This window comes from Glarea lozoyensis (genome assembly GCF_000409485.1).
Source record: "Glarea lozoyensis ATCC 20868 chromosome Unknown GLAREA18, whole genome shotgun sequence".
In the NCBI taxonomy this organism is placed as follows: domain Eukaryota; kingdom Fungi; phylum Ascomycota; class Leotiomycetes; order Helotiales; family Helotiaceae; genus Glarea; species Glarea lozoyensis.
The window spans coordinates 420,344-440,974 of record NW_007360992.1 but is presented as its reverse complement, the minus strand read 5'-3'; the positions used below and the strand labels follow the sequence as shown (position 1 = coordinate 440,974).

Below are 20,631 nucleotides of genomic sequence, written 5' to 3'. Positions count from 1 at the left end.
CCCTACCCGACTAACATATCCATCGTCACTCAGCAAAACCAAAGGTAATCTTCACATTAGTATTTAAGTTGAAACTTATCATACGTACACGACTGACGTGGAGAGTGGTGGTATACCTTTCAATAAATGAATTGAAGAGGTTGATGAAGTGAAACTATCCATTTATCACCAAAGAACTTATCATCAAATTAGTCGGTAAAAATTATTTCAGTAACCAAACACATCCTAATCCAATCCCCTATGTAATCATTCTTCCCACCAAACCAGCCTTAGCCAACCTTCCACTTAAACCTGCTCTTCCTCCCTATGCTCCGCCCTAACCTCCACAGCCCCCTTCTCACTCTCCCTCATTCCGCCAATAGGATGATGAATCTTAACATTCCCAGCCTCAATATCCTTCTGCAACTGATCCAGTCTCGAGCCCTTGGGCACAGCTTTCCAAGCCGGGAGACCGCTGTCGAAGACCTCGTCCATTTCTTCTAGGGTCTTGCCTTTGGTCTCGGGTGCGGTGAGGAACATGTGGATGAAGGCTGCGCCGTTGAACGTTGCGAAGATCATGTCTGTGGGGTGTGAGATGAGACAAAAAGAGGGGAGGGGCAAAGGGGAAGGGGGAAGGGAAGAAGGGGACTTACACATTTTCCAGTTTATGTTCCAGAGGAGGGGTGGGACTGCGAATGCGAGGATGCAATTCCAGAACCTTGCAGATGTTAGGCAACCTTTCGAACGTTATGGGTTTCACTTACCAGTTAGAAGCAGTAGCCAGAGAAACAGCTTTCGCTCGAATCTTAGTCGGGAATATCTCAGACGGATAAGTCCAGGATGTAGGACCCCAGGTCGTAGCAAAAGTACAAACAAAGAGGTAGGTCATCGCTACGATAGCTTTTGAAACGGGTTTGTTGTCGTGAATAATCCAAGAAATGTCAGAATTGGTAGAGTCTTTGAGGTCTCCGACATTAGGAACTCCATATGAAGCTTGGAGAGCACCGACGACGAAGAGGTAAGACATCATGAGGAAGGAACCGATAAGCATAGCTGGTCGACGACCGAACTTATCGAGGTATAGGATTGCGGGTAGGGTCAGTGCTACGTTGAGAATGTATTGGATTGAGGCGGTAAGAAGTGGTGAAGCGATATTGGCGCCCTCCATGATATCTAGGGGTCATTAGAAGTAGCCAGATTTTCGGGCAAAATTTACTTACATACGACATAATACATCATGACCTAGAATCTGATTAGCTAGTGTACACTGCATACAACTCTAAGCAGAGAACTTACGTTCATTCCACACAATTGACTCCACATCTGAATCGACATGCCTAGAAGGACGCGCTTCAACATTCGGGGAGCAACCAGCTGCTTGTAACTGTTCACTGCTTCTTCACGCTCAAAGCGCAAAGCCTCTTCGATTTCCTGATACTCAGCTAAGACTTTTGGATGATTGACATCTCCGCCACCATGGAGCGCAGCCATAACCTGGATAGCTTCTTCCCAGCGGTCCTTCGAAGCAAGCCAACGAGGAGATTTTGGCAGGAAGAACATGCCAAAGAATAGAATCACCGCTGGCACGATTTGGACTCCCCACGGAATGCGGAAGGCAGAAGTCGGTTGGCTTGGATTCTCAGGTCCTCCGCCTACCCATGAAGCGCCGTACTGAATGAAGTACTGAATCAAGATACCCCAAGTTATGGCCCATTGTTGTAGGGAAACGACTCGACCACGGATCTCTTTGGGTGCAATTTCTGCTTGGTAGACTGGACAGATAGAAGAAGCGATGCCAACGCAGATTCCGGCTATGACGCGACCAACAACCAACATACCGATATTGACTGAAGCGCATTGAATGCTTTAACTTGTTAGCCAGTGGCGACTGTTACGATCTGAACGACTGCTCACATCGAACCAACGACCCAGAAGATAGATGCAATCTGAATACTGGATCTACGCGAGTATCTGTCCGCGATATAAGATGAGGCAAGAGCTCCTACTAATGACCCAAATGGCATTGCGCAGGTAATTCCGCCCTGTCGATACGACTTGGGACCGCCAAAGTACCGTTTGTACGCAGCTGTTCCCAAAACGCCAGACATACTAGATATGTCAAAACCGAAGAGCCCACCACCTAATATGATCAGCAATCTCGACGACATCTTGACATCGGCAAAACTGTGGATGAAAAACGAAAACCTACCGATGGCAGCGAACGAGCAAATGAAATAGACATTGCTTGCTTGATACATGATGAAGAGAGTTTCGACTCCTCGACTCGTCGTCTCAGAAAAGTTACCATGAATATCCAAAACGATGACTTGAGAAGATTTCAGAAAACAGAACTTCGAGTCTACGAACAGTGCTCCGTTACACGAGCTGGAACATCACACCCCGAGCGTATAAGGAGAGGGGTAGTTTTTATATTGGAGGGTTATGCCCGCTACTAGGGGGGACCTGATCCGGGAGAAAGTGCAGAAGCTGGCATGTCCATACAGCGACATTACAATTGTGGGATATGGGCATGGCAGTGCTCTGATCCTTGGAACTGTGCAAAACTGCAAGACGCTGTCCAAGTCAACCCGCAGGCCAGACAATTACAAGCTCAGGTAGAATGTCGGTATGTGGTTACACCAACACCTGATTTTGTCGATCAGATATCACGTCTCATTGATAGGGAAGCTCGGTTGTCTGACCTTGGGGCATTGATCTTTCCGAAACGTAGATGCGAGAGAGTCGGCGAAAAGCTTATGCTATACCCTTGCTATACAGCAGACTAAGCGTTAGATAAGTTTAGCTCGTTCTTCAGCTATTGAGAACAGTATTGATAAGTTCGCGAGCCCTACACCCCTATGGAACGACGTAAGATATACATCGTAAATCAGTTTCTAGGGTAGTATTCTTCTGTCGACTTATGATTGCCGCCGAAGCAGCACCGAATCCTAGCCAGGCATTCGCCAGTCCCAGCACTTGCAGACTTTTCAAATGAGAAAGATCTCCTGTCGCTTCGAAGTGATCTTTTCTCAGCTTGATTCCCGAACATAATCCTGTGTACCGTAAGACAACACTAATACATACGGAGGCATACAATTGCAAAGTGCTGTGGGCATGGGGTAATTTATCCGGGGAAGAATGAAGTGCCGACCTTCAGATCGAGAAGAATAACTGATCCAACCAGAGTATTCAGATGACGAGATACCGCTCTGGCACCTTTTCGGCCTTGTATTGGTGCAACATACCAACAACAGTTGTGCATCTGAGACCTCATGATCGTTAGGGTAGGGATGGAGCAAGACAGTTGCATTTACTGTGGGAGCTCCCCGAACAACTGCAGGTGGGGTATCATCATCACCGGCAAAACTTCGAATATGGCTGCGACTGATGCATCCCAAGGTCGTGCTATCTTCTGCCGAAGGTGCAAGGATAACGAAATGTTCTGTCGTGGAGCTCAATATGGTTATTGCCATCTAGAGCTACAACCTCTTTCTGCTTGTGTAACTGACACAAGGCAGCCCCAAGATCCCATTCACGTTCAGAGTGCTACAGTAAACAGAATGAGTGGCGCGCATGTAGGCAACAATTTTGATGTTCTGAAGATTTTTGCTCACATGAATACCTGTGAGTTCCAGTTTCGCAGTACATTTTTGATATTTACTATTTGATATTGGTTTTCGTTCGATGCCGGATATCGTCCATAATTGCCTCTAAGACTTGGCGTCGGGTTTGGACGTTCTAGGAGATAACTGGTCGATAATATTCTCTGGGTGTTTCCAGGCAAGAGCGACATATCTAAATTGATTCAGTATTTGCTAGAGAAGCCAGTGACGGCCCCATGCCACCTACTTGGTGTGGCTGCCTCTCGCAGCAATATCTCCTTTGCTATTCGTAAATGAGATTGAAGTGTATGCTAAGGTCTTGCCAAATTTGTCGCAAGTGACTACAGCTTTTAAGACATCGCCGACCTGCCCACCAGAATTCAAATATGTAACTTTACGCCAAGTCAGCTCTGCTGTTAGGATGTGGTATCTACATACCGTTAAGGTCTGTCGACACGCCTGTCGCATATAGTCCTCTAGAAGCTACTGCAAGGGAGCCACCAAGATCGACTAAGAGTGTAGATATCAGTAAGTCTTCGCCTTCTGTACAAGGATTCCTTCAGTTACCCATGCTTGCAATTGTTCCTCCATGTATGATGTTCAACCTATTAGTGTGCTCCTTCTTTATATCGAGTTCAAACTCAACCCGTCCAGGGTCTGCTGCAGTGACTCGAAGCTGCGTTGGTTACAATTGATACCACAAAGGAAGTGATAGTGCTTCGGCGACTATGCTAGGTGGGTATACTTACATTTTCTCCGAAGAGCCTGGATTCCAGTCAGTATGAACGAGGACTCATGTCCCAGAATACCTAAGGTGATGATCGGAGGAACTAGCTGGAAATGAAGATTCTGTCTGGCAGATGAAAAATGTTGAGTAGTTCCCGATAATTATCTTAAGAGCTGGCGAAACAAGAATGATTTCCTGCCTGGACGGACCATCAGGACTGTTGAATGAACAGTCTGTCCAAGCAACAAATGTCGAGAGCTGCACAGCTACACAGCTACACAGCTACATAGCTACATAAGTTTGGTGATCGAGTTGAATTGAACACCTTATATGTGCTCTATCTTTTCAACTCATTGATAGGATGATTTTCTTCACGATTTTCCAATAGAAGACAATATTGGAATTTCGAAGGACTCACCTCGGCTCTAATCCACTCTCTGCTTGAAAGGATTTCAACACCTGCCACGAGTGAGTCTTAAGATAAGAAGCATTTCCAGGTATCCGACTTACAGATCTAACAAATCTCACAGCCGCCATTTTGAGAAATTGATGCGCACAAATTTGATTAGTGAAGTGATGTTCATTGTATCTTGAAGCTCGAACTCCGGGACTTGATATGTAGACCCACTTAAACGCGCCAAGACATTTGTGATGGCCCAAGCTCCTCATTACCACGATATTTTGGTCAGGCTGCAAGCCAGCCTTGGTCCATCGATGAAGAAGAATGTGGGCAATGTTGAAGCTTCAGCTTGGATGACACGACCTTGCCATTATCTTTCTTGACCCCGTCCCACACTGTCTTGAAGATGGCTTCAGCCGTGTCCAACCTGGCCTCTTTTGAGTACCTAGAGAAGCTTCCTGGTATAACATTCAGAAAACTCTACCTCGAGCCCTCGACAGCGTTGGCTATTTTCCGGCGCATGCTTCCACATCTGGGTATGTCTGCTCCGAGCACTTCCTGAGCATTCTGTTGATTCCAGACAGCAAAGGCGTTTGTAATGGCCTTGCTATACATGGATAAACCATTTCTTTTGACTGATCTGGACCAATGGGTTCAGTCAAATGCGAAAAGGTAGTTCACCCCAGTCAATCCCAGGTACGCATGCTGACCGGATGAAAGACAGAGAGACGAAGCTCTATCTACGCTATCGAGGCTACATATTGTAACCATCTCGGCCCCCAGCAGGCAGGAACCTCAAGTGGTCTCCTTAACGGATGCATTTAGAGTCTCCCTTCGGCTTGCCTTAACTGGCGGTGGCAATCATCAATCTTTTGGCGTACCGTCCAGCGATGCAAAATCAGCCGGCATAGAACTTGAGTTCCTCGATGAATATGGAAGAACACAATGGGAGGGCATTCTACATTACGTAGTGAGCACAGGACGCTCTGGTGCACAGCCAACTGCTGCAGTGCAGCAACTGCTTGAGGCAGGGAATCTGGTATCGCGTGGGAGGCGTTCGACTGAAATAACTCAAGCCGGGTTCTCATTTCTTCTGCAGGAGGTTAACGCGCAGGTCTGGACGCTGCTACTGCTGTGGCTGCACCATGCAAAAGAGGTAGGATTTTATCACAGCCAGCGTGGAAATGCTAATTTCTTTTTAGCTGGGTATGGATCATGTCGAGATTCTTTCTTTCTTCTTCATGCTTGGATCTCTTGAACTTGGAAAGGCGTACAGTATCAAAACACTTAAACCGACTCAAAAGTCTATGCTGGAAAACTTGGTGGACTTCGGTCTCGTGTATATTCCTCCCTCGGTGAAAGACCAATTCTTCCCGACTCGACTAGCTACGACACTTACATCCGACGCCAGTGCACTACGCAGCATTACTGCTGGATTCGAAAGCGCGCTGTCGACCGGGTCAGGTACCGCGGGCTTCATCATTATCGAGACAAACTATCGTCTGTATGCATATACAGATTCGCCTTTACAGATTGCCGTTCTTGCACTGTTCACAAAGCTTACTACTAGGTATCCAAATATGGTAACTGGCCGTGTAACACGAGAATCGGTTTATCGAGCGGTCTCTTCTGGAATCAGTTCGGATCAAATCATCACCTACTTGTCCACGCATGCCCACCCAGAATTACTGAAGGCTTCAGCTGCTAAGGGGGGAGGCCCGGTACTACCCCCGACAGTCGTTGATCAGATCAGGCTTTGGCAGATCGAGAATGAGCGTATGAAAACGACTTATGGCTTTCTTTTTAAGGACTTTGAGAGTACTGATGAATACAAGAAGCTTCTCAAGTATGCAGACGAAATTGGAGTCTTGACTTGGGCTTCGAAAACGGAGGAAAAGTTCTTTGTCAGCAAGGTTGAACAGTTGAAGGACTATATGAAGAGCTTGAAGGCCAAGTGACCAAGCTCTGTAGGTTGGCTATTGATTCAAAAGGCGTATTGAGGATTTTGCATAGCGCGGCGTTGGGGATACGGGGATTTGGCATCTCAATGGCATAAGAAACGCTGGGCTTTAAAAGTAAGCCACTTCAGCAGTAACTAGTTTGGTGGTTTCATGATATATCTGGGCTCATGGTTGCAAAGCTAGGTCTGGGAAGAAGGAAATGGTGGAATTTCCCTCGGTAATGATTTGGTCGAATCCCATGAATTAACTATGGAACATTTAGTGCGGCTTTAATCTCAAGCAATCAGCTTCGTACTTGTCTATCTCTTCACATGGCAATTGTTTCTCAACGGACATACCGAATGCCGGACCCAACCAACAATTTAAGCACAGTCCTTGTTAAAACGGGCCACTACCTCGACAAGACCCATAAACTCCTTCAGTGAGTTAGATTTCCGTCTTGAATGCCCAATATATGGTTCGAGTTGATTGAAATCCGACATGGAACTGCTCCCAGGTGCCCAAAATGCTTTTTGTCAGCCCCTGTCTTTGGGCTCTGGCAAGCGCTTGGTCGTGAAATTTGATTTGATCAATAATAATCCACGGATGGCAGAACAAAAGCGGTGATTAAGCTTCCCTAATTATCCCCTGTCATGCCGTATAAATGATTGTACGTCATCGAGGCGGGAGATTCATCGTGCATGTCGGAGAAATCCCGAATTCCTTCACTTTGCTGTAAATAGGCCATTTCGTAGATTAAAAGTTGCGATAGAAAGACGAAGACAGAGTCTTTGAACAAGAGACTTTCATGCCAATTCTTACTAAAATAAAACTTACCTGATTTTTTTGTGCTGGTGATTCCAAAATGTCTTAATCGTTCTACCAGAGGATGCCATCGGGTAGCAAGTGCCCAATGATAGAAGGGCTCAACCTTGTAAACCCTGGCCCAAAGCCGGTTTGGCATCTCCCTTCAAACCCATCACCTTCATCTTCACCGCGTGGATAAATCTCTTCTCCAACCTCCCTATTATCTCACATCTACGACCTCACGACTTAAACGCTTTCTTACCCTTCGCAAATATCGTGTCACCGTGATCCTCCCAACATTTTTAAGGAATACGATACGGATCAGAGGAATCAGTTGGGTAGCGGGGTATAGCCTCCTGTCGCAAACTCAGCCCACCTACTCGAATAGGACAACTACTCGAAAACTTTTAAGGATATTCATATTCATCATTTCGTCGAAAATAATTGCCCAGAACTGACAGAAAAGTCACTCTCTCAACATGTCTCAATATCGCTCATCCGTTGATCATTTGGCGTACGGGCCCGGCCCGGAGCGGTGGGATAGCGAAAGGTTCAACCAAGAACGCGATCGCGATCGATTTGGACGAGGTGACGGCGGACGCTACGACCAGCGTGATACGAAAATATCTATCAATCGTACGAATGAACGCGGAGGACCTGGCCGACCACGAGAGCGTTCTGTTGATGAAATTTACGAGCGAGACCGCAGAGGTCCACGAGGATACGAAGATGACTTTTACGAGCGACGACATTATCACGAAGATGAACCGCGACTCGAACGTGAGCGACCGATTGGCAGGAACCGCGGCCAGAGTATCACATTGGAAAGAGAGCGGGAGCGATTTGACGAGCCTCCAGTTCGCCGTGGTAGCAACAGACCAGCGTTCCTGCGACGACAATCTAGCTTGGATACCTTTGACCGAAAGCCGCTCACCCGATTCAATGACCGCGAGCGATTAGACGATTATGGACCACCTGCCAGATTCGAACGTGAAGAGTATGGCCCTCCTGCTCGCTATGAGAGAAGAGAGGAGATGCGACCACCTGCTCTCACACCAATTCCTTTGCCAGTACGAAAGGCTCTTGGACCGCCACCAAGAAGATACGAGGAGCGGGAATACTACGAAGATATCAAAGTCGCCGAGCCCGATTTCTATGGCGATGAAGAGTTTAGAGGATATCCTGAACGAGTTCGCGAGAGAGAGATCATCAGACGACGTAGACGCAGCAGAAGCAAGGAGAGCCGGGCTGGTCGTAGTGTGAGAGGAGGAGGGAGCGTAAGAAGCAGTAGCCGAAGCTCCTCGAGCAGTAGCGGAAGCTTCGAGACGGTCAGAAATGAGTTCCCTAAGAAGGGGAAGACGAGAATGCCGGCCAGACTCGTCAGCAAGAAGGCAATCATCGATCTTGGTTATCCATTCGAAGAAGAGGTAAAGTTTAAAATCATCTATTGGGAAATCAAATGCTAATAAGAATTCAGGGTGATACTATCATCATCATGAAAGCTCTTGGGAGAGAGAATATCGACGAAGTTATCAAACTAAGTGAAGATTACAAGTCTGAAAGTGAGTGCCCTCCAATGTCGTCAATTTGAATTTCCTTATACCGATTCAGCAAATGGAGACGAGTGTCAAAAAACACTTCGCTAACTGTCCGCTACCTAATAGAACATTCTCCATCCGGCAACGTTGTTTTCGAAGAAAGTCGCACAACAGAGGTTATCACTGTACCTAGCCCGGCTCCTCCACCTCCACCTCCAGTATTCGCTGCACCTCCAGTATTTGCTCCACCACCTCCGATGCCAGCGCACGAACATGTGACGGAAGTCATCAAGGACACCAGAATTGTTGATGTACACCGCGATCCATCACCAGCCTATTCGCACAGATCCCACTCCCGTCACTCGCACCACCATCACGGCAGTCATGGAAGCCCGATCATCATGAATGCAGGACCTCGAGAGGAGAGTACTTTCATTGAGAAGAAAAGAGAGGTTATTGAAAGATCTGATCCAATGCCCGTCGGACCGCTCGCTCTAGCACTACCCAACGACCGTCGGCGAGTTCCAGACGAAAGGTCAATCCGTGCTGAGATCAAAGCACTAGAAGCAGAGAAAGAAGCGCTCAAAGCTCAAAGACGAGCAGACCGAGAGATTCGTCGTGCAGACCGGTACCGTGGCGAAGGCCGTCACTCCGAATCCGAATTGGTTGTCTACGACCGGGAACGCTACGATACTTATGGCGACGAAGTTACGATGGTCCGAACAGAGAGATTCGTGGAGCCTGAGGGCGGCGTCAAGATTCAGAAGGACAAAAAAGGTAGGATGAGCATCAGCGTGCCGAAATATATCTGAAAAGATGTCGTTCGGCTTCCTTTGGTGGGTTACTTTTCCCTTATGGGAGGTTTTATGATTCACTTGCTGACTTGTGCTTTTTCGCAGCCCCACCACCTGCTTTGGTTAGAGCTATGCTCAAGACGCTCACCTAGAGGATCGTGTCATCGCCCTATTCTCGTTACGAGTGCGGTAGGGTGAGTCTTGCGAAGGATTTCAGCGTGTGGAGTTTATTTCATGGATGGCTTGGAATATGCCGGAGGATATTTGGTTTCGGGTATAGAATGTATAGCAGCATCTGGTGAGGCTTTTCAGTTAGGGTTAGGGACATAATATCGGTTAGTTGGGGTGCACTTATCTGTCGTGGTTAACGATCTCATGTTTATAGGATAAATTATGATCTTTTGAATTTCATTGCGTCTGCTTACCATTCATCGCTTCGGAAATTGTTTATCGTTGTGAACGTTTCGACGACTGATTTGCAACCCCTTATCTGGGAGCTATCCTCCTTCGAGGTTCTAGACATGCGACAGCACAATAACTGCTAAAGAGAAGTATACTGCATGAATTTCCCCTCTCAAAACATGGCCGCGACTCCCTCTTTATATACCGCCAGACGTCGCCCATAAAATAAGCGAGGAAACCATTACCCCCCCTTATTCACCTAATTCCCGCACAAAATCGTCAAAAGATCAAGAATAGTCGATCACATATCCTTCCCTCCCGTTTCAAAAACTACATATGGTTTAGGCTTCCATGTTCTTCCACCGGCACCTCCCACCTCCGAGCTTGGTGTTCTGTGTTCCTGTCATTTTTGCGGGAAATGTGAGGAGATCTGGATCTGAGCATCGGAGTTATCCGATGAGAGGGAATTGTACCCTTTGAAGAGTATGGATCTTTTTGGTTGAGTATTTGGGTAGGGGAGGTGGTGTATACGGAGATCGAGATAGTTGATGAGACTGGGAGCTTTAGTTGTACGTTGTCGTGTCTGAGATCTTGTGAGGTGCGAAGCGTCATTAGTGGTTGTGTCTAAGGCGGGATGTGAGGCTGGCTGGGATTGTCTGGACGATTTGACATGATGGTTTGTGTTCAATATGAAAGCAGCAGGTCGAAAGTGTGAGAGTTTTGATGGGGTATAGGGAGTCACTTGATTGTTCTTGGGGAGATGGGAGGATTCGGACAAGGACGAGTCTTCTTCGAAGATCGCCGGCGTCATTATGTTCTTTTTCATCATGGCGGGCTTTTTGAAACCGTTAGAGCTCAGTCAAGTTCAGACCAAGTTCTAGATACCAAAAGCCTGTTAGTGAGCAAGATTGACGTTGCTCGTGTCCTCTCATTCCCCCAAGATCACAGTAAGTTTATCTCTCGCTTGTCACCAGCCATGTCTCCCACTTCCCCTGACGATCTTGCGCCCTGGATACCAGTGCCGACAGATCGCCCTCACACAGCATATTTCCTCCCAAGTACCGAGCTCCTGTTCAAGACTCGCTTAGATCTACATTTATGCGAACGTATGGGGGTTCTAATTGTTGGCAGACGACATCTGTTTATGATAGATCATCACATCACCTAGACTTATCGACAGACACGCTCGTATTTTCGGCACAGTGTTGAATCAAAATCGAAATCGAAATCGAAAACTCGCGGAGGTGGACTGTGTATTAAACATCGTCATCATCGGTACACCAGGTGAGATTCGTATTGAGACTTCAAGTGACTTTGTCATAATTCGAACACCGTGGGGAGAGCCACTGATGGAAGAAGGACGATATGGCTCCGCTAACTGTTGTCTGCAGCTAGTCTACCAAAGCTTTCGCTTACAGAATGCAGGAAAACCTGATTCCCATCATCATACAATGACTATTCCCTCGGCTTCAATCCAACCCGTACTCTTACAAACCCATCAGCAGCTCGAAAAGCCGGGGATCTTTGACACATCTCCCGCCAAAGGAGTCTAAATGTTATCAGCAAAGTATTCACAAGAGAGGAGATGTACTCGCAAAACCACTCAAATCTCATTCTCGACGCAGAAACACCGTCGCATTAGACGGCTGAGGGAATATCCCTCACATCAACACATCTCTTGACCATACTCACACAACACAACGATCCCTCCCATCACCCACCAACACCACGATCAGCGAACCTACTCTCCAATCTCCGACGACGAGAAGTATATAACCATCTCTTCATCCAACCCAGAATCCTTCTTTCTCCATCCACAACAATAATCAGCAATCTTCACTACACTCCTCTTCCAACTTTCTTATCTGTCTAAGCACCTAATTCCCAGCTTTTCTTTCCAAAGCAAAAAAAACACTTCAATAAAAATGCATTTCTCAACTTCCTTCATCGCCGCCGCAGCCCTCGCTTTCTCCACCTCCGTCACCGCGGCCCCAACAGCCGGAACCGCAATCGCCCAAGGCGTCTGGTCCGATGCATTCCCAAAGTACATCCCCTTCCCCTCCCCTCCCCCCCTTTCACTCTCAACTAACACACCCGGCAGTCCCCTCGCAACCTTCAACGTCTACTGGTACAACCTCAAAGTCCCCGGCTTCTACATGGACACCTGGGGCAACTACAACACCTGCTACAACTTTGCGGCCGACGCTCCCTACACCCAAGGCGTGGGCTCCATCGCCGTCGACGGCACCCAGACCCAGGGCTGCCGCGCCTATCCCAACGCAGATTGCCAGGGCGATTCCACCCAGATCTTGCCACCTGGAAACAGCTTGTACACCGGTCATGTGAAGAGCTTTTACTGTGCTCCTCCTAAGACCGCATAAATGGATGCAGAGGAATAGGGGGATAAGGGATGGGATGGGATGGGATGGGATGGGATGGGATGGGATGGGATGGGTGTTTAGGATTTCTTTTGTCAGGAGTTCGAGGTTTTTGCGCTTAATTCTTCTTCTTTTCCTTACAAGTCAAAGCACCACGTACTGCAAGCCTGGAAGAGGGGTGGAGTGTGGGTTGTTGGATGGGTCCGAGTTCTCTTTTCTCTTTTGGTTGTTTGTCGTGGGGTTTGACTGTGTCGGGGATCTTGTTTCTCTTGCTTTGGATTTGATTGGGTTTTCTTCGATTCTAGCTTCCTATTTAACAATATAACTTTGGGCTTTCCACTCACGGGAGTCTTTGACTGAGAAGTGTGTAATAATTCAAGTAAATTGGATAAGGGTCAGGTACCTCCTGAAATATCTCGCTTTGTACTATACACCACTCGACATCCATCACACTAAACTTGCAATGAACGTCACAACAACAGAAATCAAGTACAGAAGTCAGCGACAAGTGACAGTAAATAGTGCGTAGCCATAATAATGACAGTATTCGACCCCTAAATGACAATATATACAAGAACATTAACCCACCTAAGCGCTCAAAATCGCTCACAACGAATCCTTACCCACACAAATTCACTTTTTACAACAATCAGCCTCCCCAGGAGCAATAACCAATTTCGACATCTTATCCGCAGCATTAGTCACCATACTCTTAGAAGCAATCTGACTAGGGGTACTGCAATAGCTGGGTGGTACATCGAGTGCTGGATTTCTGACAAAGAAGTTTCGTGGTCGAAGCAGCAGGGTCATTGGTTCAGCTGGCATGATTGGGAAATCTTCTGGAGCGGGGAAATGAGTGAGGCCAAAGGTATGCCAGAGGACTACATCGGTGTTGTCGATTGAGGCTTCACCATCGGCTATCCATTCTGGAATACCTCTTGATGGTTCACCTGATGTTTGAGGGACGTGACGTCCTGCTGGATATAGCTGCTCATCATCATCTGCAAAGAAATATTAGCTATGCCAGGGTAATAAATAAGATCTGCTTACATTTGGTGACATGAACAGCATGTCTCGCGAAACCCGCTCTCTTCCATACCAGAGACCCTTCTTTTGGAAGCAAGCCAGGTACTTCACGGCTCACGAGCTTGTAGCTTACAGGTTTGTGGCTGTGAGGGTTGAGCTTATTGGTGTTACACATATCCCAAGTTCTCGAAGTGGCGCCGTTATAATCACTAGTTGCTTCTTTCACGGTAGAGTACTTTGTTCGCTTCGCGTAGAAGGCATTACCGAAAGGATTCTCCTTGCTGCCAACTTCTCCGGCACCCTGAGTCGCATCAACCTGAAAGACTGTGTTATTGGGTCCATCGATATTTGGATCGATTCGTAAACAGAACAGATGTTGGTGGTTGTGTGCATTGACACCGGGGTAGACCTCCGTCCCCCAACCTTTCGTGTCCTCTCCAGGGTTCATGGCATATGTGTTTAGGATACCGGTGAGCTTAATCTCCAGCTGAACAGTACCATCTTGGTGGAAGATCCAGTACACGCAATATTCGTAGTTTGCAGCAGTAAAAATGTGCGAGATGATTAGCTTACGGCCTCTGGTGACCACGACCGAGTCGTCACGGAAGTCGGTATGCTTGAACAAGATACCCGCATCTTCTTCGTGGATACAAATAGCATTCTTGATTGTTGTACTGTCTCCAGCCTTGTTGACAAAAGCGGCCTATAATGTCTTATTAGCTTTATGCTCAGCAGGTAAATGGTCAAATAAGAATCAAGGGCGGCTTTTCTCCGCTCTTAAGTCATCAAAAGGGCGATTAACTTACATCCATGTAATGAATCGCACCTTTGCAGTCACATCCCAACGACAGACTGTTGGTCATATATCCACCGCCATACTCTCCAAGATCAAAGGCATGCTTCCTCTGATGTGGATGTTCCGGGTTACCATATGGCACAACCATCTCCGCAAGCGAAAGCCTGTAAAAGATGGGTCTTTCAGTTCCCTTGTCGTTGTATGTAATGTTATTGAGCACAATTCCTTCCTTATAGTTAAAACCAACATGAACCTTCCAGTTTTGCCAGTCAATGACTCGTCCTTCCACCTTGAAGGAAACGCCTTCTGGTTGTGTGATATTTATTGGTTTAATATCGGTTCTGTAACCTCCCTCCTTCTCAATCGCATCGACATGGTAATTGTTAGGTTTCGCCTTGTTGACAGGCCGACGTATTTCTGGGATATCGATGTGAATGATTTCTTGTTTGGCAGCGTCGAAGATAGGGCAGAAGTCGAGTGGGAAGGAGTATTGGCTGTCATCCATGTGTGGTCGGTAATACATAAGGGCCTGTTGTAATCGAACATTGCTTCCAAAACGATGATCGTAGCCAATTGTCCAAGCTGCTTATGGTGAGTAAGGGAACGATCACAGAACAAGGGATCCAACTTACGATCACAATAGACTTTGTGCATATCTTCTGCTGGAATACCACTAATCGCACATTGTTCGATGACCTTTGGATCTTTCCTGCAAACATGCTCAACAGCCTGTAGATCCTCCATGGTAATCTATTCTGATGTTAGCCAATTTGCCATTCTTGGTTATTCCACACGACTTACCAAAGGTTGCACACCCTCTAGAGAAAGCCATTTGGTGACCTTCCCTGCCTTCAAGTCCACCCATCCCTCAATGACCTTTCCACCGGGCGCAACGACGACGACATCCGCTATCCGCACCGGTCGAGGTATACTTGGATTTTCCAGCCATCTCAGCATCTCCTTTTTCAAAGGTTCCTTCAGAGTAATGGCATTGTAATGTAACTGGCCATATTGCTGCCGTATAATCTGGACCGCAGCCTCAATTTCCGCATTGCTGAGGGGATCGAAAGGGTGAGGAGGGGGGAGTGTGCCGGTGACATGTTGGGCAACGGACTTGAGTCTGTCGAGTGCCATTTTGTAATTGGGTGTATACGGTATTAAACTTGTAAATTATCGCGGAAATACCCTATATAAATGAAGTGATAGTGATTGAGGATTAGCCAAACGAGAGGAGCTCTGATTGATATAGCAAAGAAGGAGGGACTTGGTGTATCAATTGGGAAAGAACCCAGTAGTGGGATAACCCGAGTATTGAATCCATTATGTGAAGCTTTGGCTGCCGGCCACTAAGCTAGAACCCCTCCAAAGCTTCGAATACTGGTCGATTGAGCATCCGCGTGCTTGTGGTGTCTGGATAGTTCTTGGGTTGGCTGGATAAGGTGCTGATAAGCCCCACGACTGAGTACCGCCGGGTTAGATGACCAGATTGGGTCTAGCGGATTATGGATCCCAACTTCAATTCTCTGGCGTGAGCAAACATCAAGATGTATTTGCAGTGTGTCCGATTTGAGTATTGCTGTCCTGGAGGTTCAATGAAAATGCTGACTACTCAAATTCGGTCGCCTAACTAACTTCACCATCTGTCCATACCTTGAGCTATCGTGAAAAATGTGTGAGCTCTTGGATAGTAAGGTTTTACAACACTTGACTAGAGAAAGAAAAAAGATAAATAAACCGGAGGATGAGTTTGACATGAGCTTTAGGTGTGTCCAAGTATTGTAACTCCAAAATCCAAGAAGGAAGAAATTCGCTGAGCGCGCGGTTCCAATATCACACCCTTCCCGCTAAAAACACCGCTGTTGCACAAATATACTCCTCACAACGCTGGCAGCTTATCCATCTTCCCTCTTTCTCATTGCTTTCGGAATCTCGCTTGCCTGGATATTTCCCTCTTCAACCAAAGTATCGGAGCTTCGATCATCGGTAACTTCCTCCATCATCACCATATTGCCACCGCGACCCCCAGCGACCTCTTCGTCCTTCACAACACTCTCTCCGCCCTCTCCAACTTCCTCATTTCCACCCTTGCGCTTCTTTCCCCAGCCACCACTCCAACCAACCCATCCTTTCTCCCACGGTCCTCTTGAGATCGCAACACAAATAGCGACAGCCACAAAACCCATACTACAGCCGCCACTAGCTCTCCATCCGCCAATTGCATAGACTTTATTTCCAACTGCCGTACCTGTGAGCTGACCACAGAAGACAGCAACCATAAAGACTGTGTTGACACGATTTCGTGCTTTGGGTGCGATCTTGTATATGGAGGTCCTGTTTGCAATTTGCGATGTTTGGATGCCCAGGTCCAGAAGGAAGGCAGTCATTATTGGGCCAGAAATGCTGATAAGTTGTTAGTGAAAGAACTTTTGGGGAATATTCCACACTGGATGGAGCTGTACCTGAATGTTCCAATGAATGTTCCAAGTGTAAGACCGATGAGTATGTAGACGAGACCCAGAACGACTGACCACAATGGAGGGAAGCGATCGATCATCATGCGAGCTAGCCACTATTAGTACTTGTTTGGTAATGGTCCAGGTCATGTGAGTATTACAATAAAACGGTCCAAATGCCATGGCCGCAATGCCTATTAATGCGAATAATCCAATGATGAGTGGCGTGTAGTTATACGGTTCTCCAGCAAGCAGGAAAGTTAAAGTTGTCCAAAATGAGGTAAAAGTAGTGCTGGTCAAAAATCCAACAACACAAGCTTGAACCAGAATTGGCTCACTCCATAACATCGTTATCATAGACCAAAGCATGCTGAAATAATTCAAGCCACCAGGATTCGTAGAGGGATAGTCGGGCATGAACAGCCAGAGGAGAATAAAGATTACGTATTGGAGGCCGAGGGAAAGAAAGTATATGCTGCGCCAAGAAGTGTACTGAGTAAGAACGCCAGAGAGAAGTCGGGCGAGAAGCATTCCAAGAAGGAGGCCTGAGACCACGATTGATAAAGCGGTTGCGCGTCTGTGTGGAGGTGCGAGATCACCAACGAGTGGTAGCATAAGTTGAGGTGTTACTGTAGAGACAGCGGTGATGAACGAGAGTGCTAGAAATAGAGGAAATGAAGATGTGATACAAAGGCCAAGCCACTGTTACTTGTCAGCTAAGCATGGCTAGAGAATATGAATTAGCTCTTACAACTGTTGCTGTGAAGAAAACCAGGATAAGTACGAAGGGTCGGCGGTGGAATATATCTCCAAGAGGGCAAAGAAATAGAAGACCAGCTAGTGTAACATTGTAAGCAATATTTCTAATGATCAACGGAGGGAAATATCATACCTGCGTAGCCAGCTTGCATCATTGTGGGAACCAAAGATGCTCGCTCATCTGATACATGAAACTCTTTGGCTAGAATGTTCAGAATTGGATGATTGTAATAAAGATTGGCAACTGTGAACGTCGCCGCCTGTTGGAGTTAGCCATTGAGACTAAAGCCCAGAGTACTAAGGTTCTTTGACGGAAAATCAACGAGCATTTCTTCGTCAATAAGAAAGACACTTATAAACCAATGAACAGTTGTAACGGATGTCGAAATATGATGTTTCGTCGTACGATGCAAGATCCGAGAGCTTGGCAATGACTGTACAGTTGCTTCCGACGTCCAGCGCTGATGGGACACCGAAAGTTCCAATTCAAGCACGTATCTCACTCGTTTTTTTCATAAAGAGATACCGCAAAGGTCGCAGAAATTGTCCACGAAAACCAGAAGAACTTACAAATCCAAAAAGAAGATTCAACCCCCTGTTGAACTTAGGAGGATCTGCCGGGTCCCATCTACACCGTCTGGGGGTCCACGTTACAACCTTCCACAAAGTCTGTACCACCCCATTTCTACCACTTGACGACGATGAACGCCTCTCGACAACCTGATCGTTGGTGGAGAGATCTTTCGATTCAAGATCTCTGCTCCCCTGGCCGGAGCCATTCGCCGAGGGCAATTGTGAAGGACTGATTCCCAAATCCGTCTGGGTTTCCCTCTCAGATGCCATAATGTCTCGAATTGGCTATGGTTCCATGGTACGACACCGAAATAGATGCAATCAGCCCAGAGTGAACAGTAGGGCTGTAAACATGACAATTTGTGAATAACATTGGAACAGAAAAAACATCAAGGAAGTGATGGTTAATACGGATTTGGCAAGTGTCAGTCGATATGCGGGTATCGGTGATAGGACATTGTCGACATCACCACTTGTGGTTGGTAGACGGCTCCATCTTTCCGTCGCAAAGGTGGACTGCAGGCAAAGCATATCCCGGACCTCCTATTACGATGATCTTGTTGCAACTCCAATGTTCCAGACCAACATGCCAAGCTTTGGTACGTGATTGTTGAATTTCGAGAAGGAGCAAAGGATGTAAAGATGAGGAAGGCGGGACAACGGGAGCTTGCACGTCGCCTTCATATCATGTGACCAAAAAATCACGTGTACCACTAATCATCCCCATAGACGCAAGGCGGTAGCTACCATACAATAAGATCTGAAATAACATTCTAGAACTTACGTACCTAGTCATCGTCTTTAAATGGAAGTTGAGCCATTCCTGTTGGAAACATTCTGTTTTACCCGGACAGGCCATTTCTCGATTCGTGGACGCTAAAATCGCACAACTGCTTATTGCTCCAGTTCAGAACAGGTAATGGACTTAAAAAGGTGTGTCTAGGGCTACAGCCTCTGCATATATGTATAATTATTTATTAGAATAAGAGAGTAGCTTATGTATAGAGAAACCTGAAAGAATACAGCGAGGAAACAAGACAAATAAAATCACTTGACTACTTTATATAAAATAAGGGTTTTAAAGCAAGGTTTCTTTATCTAAGTAGAATGACTGGAAAAGCTGGTTACTAAAAGTAAAGATGTTTTCTCTAAAGTGTGTTTTCCCCCAGTCTTTTACTAGTTAAGTGAGAAGACATTCGCGGATGATCGTCTACAGAGAAGGTCAGTTGTTGAATTTCCCCCTCGCATTATCTTTGTCCTCGCTATCCCGTGCCGTTTCAGACGACAAACTCGACAATTTTCTCTTTCGCGGAAAAAATCTTCTCTTCGGTGCTCTCATCTCCCAGAAAAAATCAAGAGTCTTGATATTACCTTTATATTGAGGCGTTTTCAGGACTTCCAGATTTTGCTCTATGTAGTTGATAAATTTGAGCCCATTTTCCATTATAAATGCCCATCCCATGAAACTGACCGGAAGCCACATGCAATGCTCGAAATCTATTACACAAACTGGGCTAGTATCATCGTTCGATGGAATTATGAAGTTTGAGGGGAAGGGATAGCAGTGACATAATATGAGATCCTTTTCTTGGAGGTTAGGTGTATCTGGCCCATTTAGCGAGTTCTGGTCTTCAGTCAGCTCAACAAAGGTTGTGATCAAACTATAAGAAGCTTACGACTTCCTTGTTGATATAGGTCTGGATTTCCTCTACAGATTCAAAGGCTTCCGGTGCCCGCCCGGTTTCGTATTCCCGGAATCTGCTAAACAATGGATGTTCGATCCTGCGGCCACCGACAAAACCTGGTCTCTGATCTGGCTCTGGTCGAATCTCAGTCAACGCGTCAAGAGCCTTGACCGCCCTGTCCCAAACACGAATCTTCTTTTCCTCATCCGCATTGCCTTTCAGTGCTTCCGTGATTGTTAGTCCAGAGATGTACTCTATCACGATAACTCCAAGAAATTCAGGAACTTCTAGATCCCTCCCATCAATAAACAGGTATACTTCCGGTACACGAATTCGATCACGGAGATAAGGCTGCTGAGCTATACTGTCGTAGATAAACTCTTGCGTATCCGCCTCTGCCGCGAGGTCTGATATTTGACACCCGTACTTGAGCCACGCAGCTGGCCGTCCATCCTGTATTAACGGTAGACGGCGGGTCAGAGGACGCTCATTGATGTTTGGTAACCTGCTCTGCTCCTCTTGATGTTTTTTTACTGCTGCGGTTATTTCCTCGTCAGATGGGAGATGGGGTATCGGAGACATGTTTGCCAGTTGTAGATTGCTGGTTTTGCGAGAATTGATGATGGAATGAACGAGATGGAAGGGTTGTTGAAAGGTAACCGGACTTGTTGTGGGGTGACATGCTGGTTGGCCCACGGGGAGAAAATCACGAGGCTGCAGTTGGAGAAGTGGAAGTTGACAAATATTGAATGTATATTTTCACTATAGTCGT

General features: G+C 46.6%; 8 protein-coding genes across 8 annotated transcripts; 3 read left to right on the top strand and 5 right to left on the bottom strand.

Annotated features, from left to right (window-relative positions):
* Positions 1 to 285: 285 nt before the first annotated feature.
* GLAREA_12380 (MFS general substrate transporter) lies at positions 286 to 2,237 on the bottom strand (the record flags this gene model as incomplete). The annotated part of the gene is made up of 7 exons (XM_008083162.1): positions 286 to 560; positions 633 to 697; positions 744 to 1,152; positions 1,200 to 1,221; positions 1,276 to 1,843; positions 1,894 to 2,119; positions 2,189 to 2,237. The coding sequence occupies 7 exons, from the start codon at positions 2,235 to 2,237 to the stop codon at positions 286 to 288; spliced, it is 1,614 nt and encodes a 537-aa protein (XP_008081353.1).
* A 1,452-nt stretch (positions 2,238 to 3,689) lies between these two features.
* Positions 3,690 to 4,845, bottom strand: GLAREA_12379 (Thioesterase/thiol ester dehydrase-isomerase; the record flags this gene model as incomplete). Its single annotated transcript, XM_008083161.1, has 8 exons — positions 3,690 to 3,774; positions 3,829 to 3,973; positions 4,020 to 4,091; positions 4,149 to 4,257; positions 4,331 to 4,346; positions 4,391 to 4,525; positions 4,727 to 4,767; positions 4,819 to 4,845. 8 exons carry the CDS (start codon positions 4,843 to 4,845, stop codon positions 3,690 to 3,692), a joined length of 630 nt encoding a protein of 209 aa, XP_008081352.1.
* Positions 4,846 to 5,114: 269 nt separating this feature from the next.
* On the top strand, positions 5,115 to 6,666 carry GLAREA_12378 (uncharacterized protein; the record flags this gene model as incomplete). The annotated part of the gene is made up of 4 exons (XM_008083160.1): positions 5,115 to 5,244; positions 5,293 to 5,380; positions 5,429 to 5,864; positions 5,911 to 6,666. 4 exons carry the CDS (start codon positions 5,115 to 5,117, stop codon positions 6,664 to 6,666), a joined length of 1,410 nt encoding a protein of 469 aa, XP_008081351.1.
* A 1,268-nt stretch (positions 6,667 to 7,934) lies between these two features.
* Positions 7,935 to 9,939, top strand: GLAREA_12377 (uncharacterized protein; the record flags this gene model as incomplete). The annotated part of the gene is made up of 4 exons (XM_008083159.1): positions 7,935 to 8,882; positions 8,933 to 9,017; positions 9,120 to 9,770; positions 9,893 to 9,939. The coding sequence occupies 4 exons, from the start codon at positions 7,935 to 7,937 to the stop codon at positions 9,937 to 9,939; spliced, it is 1,731 nt and encodes a 576-aa protein (XP_008081350.1).
* Positions 9,940 to 12,114: 2,175 nt separating this feature from the next.
* Positions 12,115 to 12,570, top strand: GLAREA_12376 (uncharacterized protein; the record flags this gene model as incomplete). The annotated part of the gene is made up of 2 exons (XM_008083158.1): positions 12,115 to 12,233; positions 12,291 to 12,570. The coding sequence occupies 2 exons, from the start codon at positions 12,115 to 12,117 to the stop codon at positions 12,568 to 12,570; spliced, it is 399 nt and encodes a 132-aa protein (XP_008081349.1).
* Positions 12,571 to 13,200: 630 nt separating this feature from the next.
* GLAREA_12375 (Amine oxidase catalytic) lies at positions 13,201 to 15,523 on the bottom strand (the record flags this gene model as incomplete). The annotated part of the gene is made up of 5 exons (XM_008083157.1): positions 13,201 to 13,568; positions 13,618 to 14,296; positions 14,400 to 14,971; positions 15,022 to 15,139; positions 15,191 to 15,523. The coding sequence occupies 5 exons, from the start codon at positions 15,521 to 15,523 to the stop codon at positions 13,201 to 13,203; spliced, it is 2,070 nt and encodes a 689-aa protein (XP_008081348.1).
* Positions 15,524 to 16,281: 758 nt separating this feature from the next.
* Positions 16,282 to 18,444, bottom strand: GLAREA_12374 (MFS general substrate transporter; the record flags this gene model as incomplete). The annotated part of the gene is made up of 6 exons (XM_008083156.1): positions 16,282 to 16,789; positions 16,849 to 16,951; positions 17,004 to 17,544; positions 17,594 to 17,679; positions 17,735 to 17,861; positions 18,172 to 18,444. 6 exons carry the CDS (start codon positions 18,442 to 18,444, stop codon positions 16,282 to 16,284), a joined length of 1,638 nt encoding a protein of 545 aa, XP_008081347.1.
* Positions 18,445 to 19,396: 952 nt separating this feature from the next.
* GLAREA_12373 (Protein kinase-like (PK-like)) lies at positions 19,397 to 20,441 on the bottom strand (the record flags this gene model as incomplete). The annotated part of the gene is made up of 2 exons (XM_008083155.1): positions 19,397 to 19,798; positions 19,851 to 20,441. 2 exons carry the CDS (start codon positions 20,439 to 20,441, stop codon positions 19,397 to 19,399), a joined length of 993 nt encoding a protein of 330 aa, XP_008081346.1.
* Positions 20,442 to 20,631: the final 190 nt, after the last annotated feature.